Source organism: Orbicella faveolata, unplaced genomic scaffold (genome assembly GCF_042242905.1).
Source record: "Orbicella faveolata isolate gen_17 unplaced genomic scaffold, um_ofav_v1 contig_35, whole genome shotgun sequence".
Classification (NCBI taxonomy): Eukaryota; Metazoa; Cnidaria; class Anthozoa; order Scleractinia; family Merulinidae; genus Orbicella; species Orbicella faveolata.
Genome location: NW_028301564.1, coordinates 11,852,050 through 11,864,732, shown reverse-complemented (window position 1 = coordinate 11,864,732; position 12,683 = coordinate 11,852,050). Strand labels below are relative to the sequence as shown.

General features: G+C 37.8%; 1 protein-coding gene across 1 annotated transcript; it reads right to left on the bottom strand.

Moving 5' to 3' along the window:
* Positions 1-698: 698 nt before the first annotated feature.
* LOC110057561 (phosphatidylinositol-3,5-bisphosphate 3-phosphatase MTMR8-like) lies at positions 699-12,670 on the bottom strand. Its single transcript, XM_089273911.1, has 16 exons — positions 12,505-12,670; positions 11,890-12,006; positions 10,948-11,110; positions 9,765-9,922; positions 9,253-9,381; positions 8,453-8,587; positions 6,463-6,595; positions 5,884-5,996; positions 5,457-5,582; positions 5,232-5,281; positions 4,768-4,921; positions 4,557-4,603; positions 4,127-4,252; positions 3,406-3,532; positions 2,380-2,811; positions 699-1,926 (listed from the first exon to the last, which is right to left on the bottom strand). Exons 1-16 carry the CDS (start codon positions 12,661-12,663, stop codon positions 1,792-1,794), a joined length of 2,304 nt encoding a protein of 767 aa, XP_089130037.1. The 5' UTR covers positions 12,664-12,670; the 3' UTR covers positions 699-1,791.
* Positions 12,671-12,683: the final 13 nt, after the last annotated feature.

Genomic DNA, 12,683 nt, shown 5'->3' with positions numbered 1-12,683 from the left:
CATTATTTCTGTTGGGTGGAAGAGTCTTAAGGGTTTACACTACTGTACTTTTGTCTTCTGTAATGTCCTGCATTGGTTGGGTGAGGACAAACAGCTGATGTCTAACTGCTGGAAAAGTGCTGGAAAGCCTCCAACATACAAAAGAAGGTCACAGCTCCTGTGGGACTCTATTGCCAACCGCGCTTATCGAAATGGTGGCACTATTTTTGCTGTAGTGTTTCCCTTTACTCGTGACTAAAAGGAGGGAAATGCCTCCTTGAAGGCGGTACACTTCCGGACATGTCGCGGGAACAAGCAGGCCCCTTCGTGTATACGCATAGCCGGGACGCATGTTGCAGGGACAATACTCAAGCTAGTGCACACGAAGCGGATATTCAATATCCGCAACATGCGTCCCGGCTATTTCTTCGTTGTAGCGGGGACAGTTTGCAAAGGCAATGCACACAATGCGACATTGAAAATTGAGGCGCTTTTGTCCCTGCTTCACGACGCATGAAACTCCAGCTGAATTTTAAGGAACAGAACTTTTTTGCATGTCATACGAGGTAAACTGTCGCTGTAACATGTCCCCTCGTGTGTGCCGACCTTACAGGAGTTATTTTGCAATCTCAGATCGAGGAAAGTCATAAAAGGCTCATAGTTACAAAGGCCCAGAAACTTCAAAGAGCTAGTGACAAGCAAAACTGGAACAAGGAAGGTAGAGATTGAGAAGTTTATTTCTAATTTGTACAAGAGTTGTGACTGATTTGAAATGATGAGCCTTCCTTTTTTGACAAGCTGTCTTAAAAATAAAGAAACGCGTTCACAGCCAAGAAATATTTCAGAGTCATCTAAGTGGAGATAACAGGAACTCCGAGATCATGGGGCAAGTCAGTTATGGCCTAGGCCCGGTTGTTCAAAGCGTGACTAAGCTACTTTATACAGATTTAGCGCAAATTTCGACTTTTCAGTGATATTTTATACTTGCAGTTTTTGATGCCCAGTTTTGACCTGACTAACTCTACAAAGCATTTGTAGTGAAAAACACTTCATTTATGAGAATGAAAACCTTGTTCGACTTTCAATCTTGGATTTACGTTTCGGTTATCCTGTCGTTTTGAACAACCGGGTCCTAGGAAGTAATATCTTGCAACACTCTGATATTCTCTGAATGTATTGAAACACAAACAGAAACAACTGAGAAGGGATGACCTTTCTTGGAGTAAATAAGAACGAAGAGAAACTCGCCCGATTGCCTGATTAGCGTAATCCCGTCAATTATTAACATTTCGAAGCTGTTTTCGCAAATACCTTGATCTGTTGTTTCATTGCAAATAGTGAAAGGAAAAAAAACACCCGTGTTCGACCATTAAAATATCTATAAATTCCCTTTAGAAAATGTATCTTGTCAAACATCATGGTATGTTTATCATTTTTCCACAATTCTCTTTGGTCTAAGGATTTCGAAATATAATTTCCCAAGACATAAGTAAACTTGATTTGTAACTTGTTAAAATAATTTTAGACAATTTGGACACTTATCGCTATTTTTATGCTTGATGTGTTTGTTGATCCTCGGCAAAAATGCCATCGAATTCCAGTGTTATATTCTTCTAATAATTGTCTCTTTATTATCGTTTGTACCACTTTATAAACATTTTTCTAGGTTTTATAGCCATTTGTAAAATTCTAGTGTACAACTGTATTATTCATTGACATTCATCGACGTAAAAAAATTCCACGACACCCTTGCAAAGTAATTCAAATTACTTGTAGTTCTTTGTCCATATGGCTCACTGGAAACGCCGCATCTCATTTAAATTTCTTAAGTACTTTGTAGCATGGCTTGCAGACAGGCACGCGATTGTCCGAGTAATGTCCAGGAAGGGTACATTGTTTATCAATACATCGCTTACAGAACACCTCTCCACAGTTCCAGCAGTGATACTGTCGAAATAAATAGACGCGTCAGTGAGTGACAACATTAACTGTAGGATGTTTTGGGTTTAGTTTGGCCAACATTGTGATTGGTCGAGAAAACCCGTGCTCCACGTCCTAACCAATCAGTGACTTCACATTCAATCACGTGCAAAAACATAGCAAACGCTTTGATTGGTTGCGGAAACTTGTGCAATAAATGCGCTAACCAATCAGAGCGAAACTACTTCCTGTAAAGCAAACCACGTGTGAAGCAATTTTTAACTCAACCGATAGTTTTGGCGGGAAATTCACACGCGTTGTACTGTGTGTCCTTACCTCTTAGAACTGGAAACTACTATTGGCTAAAAGCTAACTTTAAGTTTAGGTTTTCGTATACAATAAAGCGACACGTGCGTTTAAAATACTGTTAAAAACTACTGATATCACATTTTTAGTTTAAATACAAGAATGCAATCATACCTTACGACTTAGAAAATCAATCGGCGCTGCACAAGTCAGACACTGGAAAACATCTCGAACTGACTTCCATTCCACAGCAAACGGAGGAGCGGATTGAAGCAAATCCTCGACAGTCAAACCTTGACGTTTTAAAGTTTTCTGTAAGTCATCCGGTAGAGATCCTCCCAGAGCACTGTCCTCACTCGTGCCGCTACTGACGCTGGGTAATGAAGATGACACGCTGTCGTGACTGTTAAGTAATGAGTTTTTCCGCTCTGTGCTGAGTTCCAGATCATCGACTGAGTTCTCAAGAGAGGTCAAATCACTTGACGAACTACCAGGCGATTGACAGTGTGAATTCAGATAGTTCATTTCCATTGAATTCTTGTCATCAACAGTGTTGTTTTCAGAGTCTTTTGACGAACTGAAAAGAGTTTTCATCATCGCAATGCGCTGTTGAATGAAGCATCCACAGAATTTATTTACAGAACAAAATATTTAAAGGAGCTCAGTCACTATTTTGAGTACCGCGTACAAAATTGCCTTTAAATTAATGGAAAACTGAAAAAGGTAAAATTCTAAGAGGGAAAAACACCAAAGAGATAATAATAAACCGTAAAGGATGGTTAAGGATGGAGAAGATTAACACGGATTTCAAACGACGAACTTGACAAATTTAGGCTAAACTTTTTTAAGATGCGCAAACAGTGACGTAGCCCCTTTAAGAATCCTGCTTTTCATAGTTGACTTTGAATCATGTGTGTATAAAATGAACCATAGAAGCTGAATTAAGGGTGAAATTTAGAAAAAAAAAACTTTGTTTAAGAGGTAATTTCTTCCTGATGGAGTTAACAGTACAGTGTCAAGCAAACAGGTGATGAGAATACAGATAACCATCAACAACAGGAAATCCCTTTGACCTAAAACAATCTGACGAAAAATATAGAGGCATTGAATGCAGCCTTATAAGACCCATACAGTACAATTCACAACAAATTCAAAATCCATAAACCTTAAAAGATTTAAACTAATTTTGACCATACTTACGGAAGAAAGAAATTTAATGTGATCTTGCAGTGAATCATTGTGATCTATGATACTACTAAGCGCATCCAATACAGTCTCTCTGGGGTGAACATCATTATCATATCGATTGTACATTGAACGCCAAAACCTTAAACAGATCGTAACACAATTCAAAGGTATTAGGTTTGACGCTACTTATGTACATTCACTCTCGCTTAGTCACATACATAAAAATGATAATAAAAATAAAATATGTTTATAGTGGCCAAGTGTTCAGTTTCAAGCTACCATGAGCTAGCTGGTTTCCATGCCATTAGCACAAATGAGCTGTAAAAAATATTACACATAAACATGACATAGTTAAAAATCCCAAGTGGTAATTGAGAAGCAGACAAGTTGGCCATTTACCAGTCTGGCCGAGGAGTCGACCTCGGGACTACTGAAAACAACACCAGCTAAAGGTCAGAATGGGATTTAACCCAGCCTGGATCTCTAGATTTCCACTGCTCTAACAACTCAACCATGCTGCTTCTGCAAACCAGATTTCATCAGGTTTGTTGTATTATGATTCAAGATATCTCTGTTACAATGTGTGAAGTCCATCCATCCATCCATTTCTGACCTCGTCTCTTGCAAATCTGGCCCCTTCTCCTCCTAGGGAGGGAGGCTGGCAGGGTGGGGTAGGAGGGGACAGAGGAGCAAGAGTTTATATTCTAGCAATCAAGCCTAATACAACTCTTACTTGAGAGTTTGAGGACAAGTGTTAGGCCATAGTAACTCGTCCATGCCTCCTCTGTACAGCGGATTTGCATAGTCACTGATATTCTGCCACATGTAACCCCACAGTGAGTATGTCTTCTCTGCCAAACTACACAGAAACATAAGTAACTGTTAGTCAAATTTTATTAAACACCTTTACATCTAAAATTACTAGCATGTAAAAGAAGAAAATGTTTACAACAATTTTCACAATATTGTGTATGCAATAATCAAGCCCCAGAATAGAGCAAGAAAATTTGACAATAAGGAGTGAAGATGTGTAATTTGTCCCCAGCAAATGTTCCAGCATGGCTGTAACTGTAAACAGTACAGTTCTAACACAGTTAGGACAGTAAACACGTCATGCAGTATTTACCAAAAAAGCCCTCTGATTTACTGGTTACGTTGCCTACCTGTGTTCCTTTCGTTCTCGTTCACAGTTTCCAAGGAAAGTCCCAAACTGGAATACAAACCAGAATTAAGAGAAGTTAATATACAAAATGAGACAATATCATAAGTTATTTTCTTCGTGAACTTATTTTTTCTTCCAGGTCAAGTTAACCTCACTCCTCGGTCTTCATAAATGTCTATAAGACCTAAAAACAGCAAACAAATTCCACATACCTGGCAGGAATACAAGTGATCATGAATTGTGAGAAGAAATCTTTCATTAAACTGGAAGGCAAATGGAAACTGTTCCTGTAATTGCCACACTCCTTCCAAGAACTGGAGAAATACTGGTGATGTCTCCTTCACATCTGATTGGAGAAACCCACATCTGAGAAGAAATACATGCTGTCATTAAAAGACAAATTTTATGCACACACAAGTATGTCTGGGAAGTTTGTATTGAATCAATGCTGCATACATTGCAAGTGTTCTCTTGAAAGCAATACAACCTTTGATGCAAAAATCCTTTACTAGTAATTCAAGGCTTTGTCTTTCACATTTAACACCTGATCAGTGATATACAGTCATGTTAATTAACCAGCTCATAAGATGTTTAACTTTAAATTGACAATGGCAAGCATCATGCAGTTCAATGAGAGAGGTGCTGTATGGATATTTCATGGAGCAGAACATTTTACCTGTCAGTGAACTTGTGTCCAAATGCAAGCCACTCTTTCTCAATCAAAACCTTCGAATAAAAGTAAACATCACAGCTTCTTAAGATCTGTGAAATGGCACAACATGGACTGATATGCATGCCACCATTTGGGGGAATTTCCAAGAAAATTAAAACTCATTAGTTTTAGCAGTTAAAACCAATCAGATTCAAGATTTATTCAAAATTTATGATAATCTGAACATACCTGAAGTCCATGAATCGTCCTGTAGTAAGGATCTAACATGATACTTGCTAAGGAGCAGGTCTGTGCTGTTCTGTCCCATCCATCACTACAGTGAACAACTACACTCACCTTCTCTTCCACAACAGCCTAAATAGGACACATGCACACATAAATATTCAGCTTTGGAAGAACCATGTCCTTGCCTAAACGATCAGTGACTAGATTTTCCACAAAAAAAGTATGTGTGGCAGTGAAAGACACAAATGTAGTTTGATTTGCAAAATTTGAAAGTACTGATCATGTGAATCACTTTTTCAAGTTTGATCACAGTCATTGTCATCATTTTCCATCCTTTCCATTCATAGCCACCCTGGCAATTATATTTTGAGCACTGCCCTAAAGCAGCAGAGTCAAATTGTACATGTTTGTGTAGCACATAATACAATACCTTAGCGATAAAGACTGAAGTATCTAACACAGCTTTAATGTGCTTCATCCATCCACTGTTGTCTAAGCCACTTGCTAAGGCTTTAGCTGTTACATCTGGGGTCTCACAGACCACTGAAAATAATCAAAGGAGTGTAAAATGTCTTCCCAATACCATGGAAAGTGGGGGCCTCTTGAGTATACACAGCACACCACACAGTACTTGAGACCACCTTTTTACCACACTGGCCTACTGGCTAGAGACACATCAGATTTTATAGGCAATTAAAAACAATTTTTAACTACCCAGATTTTCCACAAGTCAGGTTTTGGTACATAACAGTATTCTTTTGCATGCCTCACTACTAACAGCTCAAAAGATTTGGAATTGAAACTCTAAAAGCTCTTTTTACTGGACATTATATTTAAAAAAAATTGACATATCTAAATGAAGTCCTTCTTTTGTCATTGCAGATCAACTGATCTTTAGTACAATGTGCCAACCATTAGGTCTCTCTGCCCCCCCCCCCCCCCCCCTCTAAATTGGATTACAAACTTATGTACACAAATAAATAGCATCAAGTTATCACATAAAACTCACACTCAATCATCTTCTGCAGGCTTTGTCTCATCACATGAATATTTTCAATTCCCACAAATTGAAACTTGACATTTTCATAAAAATCTGTGCTTTCATATCCTTTCCCAGCTGCCTTGTTTGCCATAGCATTGATCTACAATATTGTAAAAGCAAAATCAAAATGTACTTCATATATAGCACATGAATTGAATGACAAGAGCACTCATAACATTTTTGGAGTTACTGTTAGTAGATATAACAGCCTTATTTTCTGGATGATATATAAAAGGGTTCGAAAAAACCCCCGTCCGGTCGTCCAGGACATGTAGATTTTCCCCTCGGGCAAGTAACTTTCTCTCCTTACTTGCCCCACGGACAAGGACCCAGGAAAGCCATTTGCTGAGTAAATTTTTGATAACAATTTTGAGAAAAAAAGGTAAATTTTAGGCTCAAGGGTAATCAAGTGTTTAGATGAAGCTTGACGAAAATTACAATTTGTACCGTTGTTTTCTTGATTGCGTGACGCGCGCTCACAGCTCACATGTGGCTGCCTAGCATGTGATCAAAATCTGCCCCAATCAAATTTCCTTTCAGGATTGAAAATAGCCGCATTGGGCACAAAAACGCCGTGTTTATTTCTTTAAATTTTAGCAATTTTCTGTGAGCATTTTCCAGTTTCTCTGTACAAAACTTAACTCAACAACCATATATTAAAGCTGTAGAAATTGTATGCGAAAAGAAGTCGCATATTTCTATTGCAAAAGCGTAGCCAGCATTTTTGGTGCTAAAATCCAGGTAAATCTCTGTTTTCGGCGAAACATGCAAGTTTGCTAGTGATAACTTACTTAGGCGCCGCTGCGCAAAAGGAAAAGTATTATGTTATTAAAAAGAAATGGATAACTAAGTCATCAAAATACTTTCAGAGTTCCTGGAAGATGACTTAAAATACCTGGTGGTGTTTCTTTCAAATGAAGATGTTTTCCCTCGACTGAAACTATTTTTCATTCACCCAAATGAAAAAATATGCTCTCGCCGGCTTTTCAAATACGACACTGTGCCTGTGTCAAAACTGAGGTGGGAACGCGACTTGCTGTTAATTCTGAGTGTTATAAATTTCTCGTGCTTCTCTTCACAATGATTTCGTGGAGCTAGACAAGATGCAGGTCAACATTCAAAGAGTCGAACGCGATCTTTGGCGAATTAAACAAATTGATTCAAGGCTGTATAATAACGAAGATACCCAGCATGTAATACAGGAACTGGGAAGTAAGTTCACGAACGAACAACAACAACTTGGGAGTTCATCCATGTTAATTATTACAAACTGTACAACTTCCTAAAAGCGGAATGAAGAAGTTAAAAGTTGTGGAAGCATTGCAATATAATGGCGTTAACACGAAATAGATCAGCACTATGAGGACTACAGTCAAGATGGGTTTAGTACATTAAAACACGCCTGTAGTTTGACTTCCATTTTGGGGTTCATGGATTATATTAATGAGTTTGAAAACTTGGGCAAGCAGGGAAGTGCCTCGGGCAAGCAAAACTTGAGAGTTAATTACCCAATGGGCAAGGTGGAATTCAAATATTTTTCGAGCCCTGTATAACCAAATTTTCAGAACTCAACTTGAATTTTCCTTCCTAAGTAAATGAAGGTCAGTCAAATACTGTAACAGCTACACAGCCTCCATCCATGTAACCATCCTTTGCATAAACTACTTTTATTAATTACAATAAACTTGTGTCACTGAGGTTTTCTAAAGAGATCTGACCTCAATCTCCACTGAATTTCCCTGCCTTTGCAGTAAATTATTAAATAAGCACTTTCCTGACATACCTTTTCTGTTCAACCTAAAATATTCACTATAGTTGATTATCAACTTGAAGTTGATAAAGGTATGTATAATTTAACTGCTGTTAAGTAGCAAGTTTAGGAAACTACACTGCTTCCTTTGAAGGGAAGGTCTACTGAAGTTCTACAAAGCTACCTGTAGATTATTAATAATGATACCTTCGGTCTTGTATCCACAATGTACACATATTTAGAATCAGGTGTGGCATCTAGGATGGCTTGAATGAGACTTTCATCCTCTTGACACCTGGAGTTGAACCCTGATAGAGGCTGACTACAGCGGCAAATTGATGCCTGAAAACGCAATTGTTTGTTTTATGAATTAAATGATGGGAAACCATGCAAATAGAAGCCGTATAGGCCTGATGCTGCACATAAATAGGTAAAGACAATGTACTAGGCATTGTTCAAGATCTCCCACGTATATGGAAATTAACCTTAACTAAATTAAACATTATTACTCACCTGAAGCTTTGTTTTCATGTAAAAGTAATACTTACAGTGGAACCTCCACTAGCAGCCACCCCTCTTAAATGGCCACCTCTCTACAATGGTCACTTTTTTCTGTCCCAGCGGACGGTCCATGGATACAGTCACTTTGATCACAACCTCTCTACAATGGCCAGTGGCAATGGTGTTTACAAAACCCTTTTTATTTTTTTGTAAAAGGTCATGAAACTTGATCCGTACCATGCATCGCTACATTGGTCTCCTTTCCAGTTTGGTTTGTGTTTTATTGGTATAATTTGATTGTGTTACATATCTATGTGTTACAATAACCATTACTTACAACTACAAATATTGCAACCCCCCTCCCCCACAAAAACAGGAGTCAAATTACACCCTTACCTCCCCATAACAGTCACCTCTCTAAAATGGCCACCTTCATCTGTCCCCATTGTAGAGAGGTTCCACTGTATACATTTATGACAATGTCACCAAAAGTTAAATAGAAATACCTTTGTGTTCTTGTAGTAGAAAGACAAGGCTGGTAGTCTGCCTCGACTACGGAACCTTGAGCTACTGATGAGTTGAGAAGTGGAAGCAGAAGATGGCAGATACAAAATACTAGGATATGTATCACATATCTATAATGTCAACAGAATAAGAACAAAAGTAAATTACTAACAGAAATTATTATTGTGAATTAAATTAGCCAGCAACACAAGGCAGATCATACAACAGCTGTTACTACTGAAAGGATAGAGACAAACCCCAGGTAACTGTAAACAAAGTCTTACCTTAACACTTCATGGCTTTATTATAACACACTGGCATTAGCTCCATTACTATATTATTACTAACTCCATTTTTATAATACATAAATAATGACTAAGAGCACTGTTACTCTCCTAGAAAGCTAAGAATTCTATTCTGCCAATCAATACACTTTGAAAGAGACTGAGATCTTTGAAGTTGCTGAAATGAAAGCCTGACAAAGATTGAGATTTCAAATGAATGCACTGCTAACCTGGTAGTCTTTATTCAAGGTGCTGCAGCACCACTCATTGTTTGGCAATCCCATGCGTGCATATTCTGACTGGATATCAAATAAGGCCCAGCCAGCAGACCGTGTCAGCTTTTCACTTTGAGGATTGTAGGAAAATGCATACAAGTCTTCAAGTTTTTCTGAAAAGAGAACGTCAACACAAATGATGATGATTACCTTGCTACTAGCCTATTACATGGATAATACAGTGCAGCTGAGAGAACTGGACAAATTAAAAATTTTATTTTGTACATAGTCCTGATAATTGTAACTCTTTTTAGGTGTCCCCAGTTGGCACAATGCTAAATCTCATTGACATGTAAATAAAGTTATTATTATTATTATTATTATTATTATTATTATTATTATTATTATTATTATTACTAGTATTATTAGTAGTAGTTATGATGATGATTATTATTAATCTGAGCAACATTTCACTAGCGTGAAATGACTAGGAGTACTTGACTAACTCATTCAAGGGTAAACCCAGCATTTTGTCCAGTTCCCATTCTCTCAGCTACACTGTATTAATTTCACTGACAGTATATTCACACTAAAAGCTTGGTGGAGCCACACGTAAGCATGCATATGATGGTATCCATGGCAATCCTGACAGAGGTAACCACTCAGTACTACAACACTGACCCAATTACTTACCCTAAAGAAAAGGTAGAACAACAAACTGTACATCCTAACACAGCTGGGACATAAAGCATGTGGTGTCTCTACAAACCCAGCTTTAGCAATCCTGGCCACCAAACTTAAATTTTGTTTAGAATATCACATATCCAAAAGGCGTGAGTGGAATAATTATTGTTTCATTAAAAACACCCTCAAAATATAGAAAAATAAAATTATTTAAAAATAAAAACAAAAAGGTGTTAAAAAATTACATGCACGCATACCACAAAGATTATTTGTAGAACATTTCATAACAGCTCATAAACCATGATGGCTACGCCAATGAAAACTCTAGAATTGCATTGTCCAATGATCCAGTTTTTAATAAATCATGTTATTCTTTCATCTAAGCAGTGATTATGACTAACTCTCGAGAAAAACGACCTTGGCTCTTGTTAAGAAAGATTAAATGTTGTGCAAAATGAATGTAAAATAGTAAGGCAATATGAGATGTTTGCAGGATTACAAATATGAAGCTTACCAGGTTTAGATAGTTGTAATAGGGAAGTGTATATTTCCTGACTATCTCTGTCTCTTGAAATGACAAAGTTTACAATCTGGAATGTCTTGCAGCGAATCCTCAAAGGTGAACCTCCGGCATTCAGAGGAAGTTTCTCTACTGAAGCGATATGAGAGTGAAGAATCTGTGGCAATCAAGAAGAACCATGAGCAGCAGCAAATTACTAAGCTAAAAACCTTGACATGTAGACTTATCATGGGCCGTTATCAGAGGAATATTCTAACTTGCTGAGTTTAACTATAATTAGTCCTCTCAGTTGTCCTATAGTATAATTATTTACATGTGGAATTAGTGAATAGTCACATGATAAATATTAGTTTGTACATACATATGCTTATGCAAGTAAAATTTGTTCATGTTTGCCCATTGGGCAAACTCTAGGCTTGACTTCCCTTGCTCTCTCAAGTCCAGTCCAAGTTCCTTCCTAAGAACAGACAGCTGGACATGTAAGTGGAAAGTAGGCTTGTGATGTAAATTCATGCAGCGCTTCTGGTCGTCAGAAATGTCACCTGATGACAATTCTTTGTACATTTGCCAATCTCTTTTGTCATAATTTAGTCTTAATCTATTTTGCTGCACATTATTGCTGTGGAAGGGCATTACATGCTATGTTCTAAGGAGTTTGTCTTTTCAGTAGAGCAGAGCTGTTCAACTATGGTGTACCAAATACCATGTCAAAGGCCACATGTACATCTGCATGGTTTCTGTGAAGTTGATACCCTGTAATTTGCCATGTATTTGTTTTGCTTGCTTGGTTTGCTTTGGCTCATTTAACAATTCTATTTTGTCTGGCTTCGCCAGAGACTCATGTCACTTTCCTTCAAGAAGAATATACATGAGTGAGAACTCAAGCTTGCCTTGCCCTCTGTTACTCTTTCAGATAGAAGGTTCATAGTAACTTACCCAAGTTTCTTTGGAACAGTCTGGGTCAATGAATATCAGATGTGTAGCTGTCAAATATAAAGTGCCCACAGCAGCCTTCCTCTTTCCATATTTTGTCATTAAACGAACATTGTCAACCTGTGTATTACAAGATCCAAGACAAGATCTATCAGGCAAGTGTCATGGGATCATCTAATCTGTTCCTTCTCAAAGAAACATGTAAACAATGTAGTAGTTCTTGCTATTGGGTAGCAAAATATCTCGGTCAGATCAGCTAAGAACAGACTACAAAGGCCAAATTTGGCCAAAATAACATTGTCAAAATAAACGTATTACCAACATGCATAACAAACTAGGGACGTTTTTCTCCTGGATACATCAATAATTTCCAAATACCGTACAAACTTCTCTATTTTTTATTACTATCTTTTTTTTTCAGTGTGTGGCTAAATGCTTTCCGAAATATGCTACATCAAAAACTGGTTTATATTTCTCAACCCTTAAACCAGCTATAACTATATCAAGCTAAAGAAAGGAAATATTTTATCGATGTGACTAAAAAATGCGGCAAAAGTTTCAATTGTGTAATGCCGCAACAGAAACGGTATATGTGTCATGATGTCAAATACAAATTACCTTGGGCGTCTTTATCACGTCCATCACCAAAGGCAACGATGACTCTTTGCAATAGCTGCTCAGATGCTTCCTGCAATGAAAATGTCCCCTTGATGTAACCTGCGTTTTCACCTTCAACCTGCTTCGGCCGCCATATTGGAAAAGTGCAGCCCCATGCATATCCCGTGATGCAAAGTGAT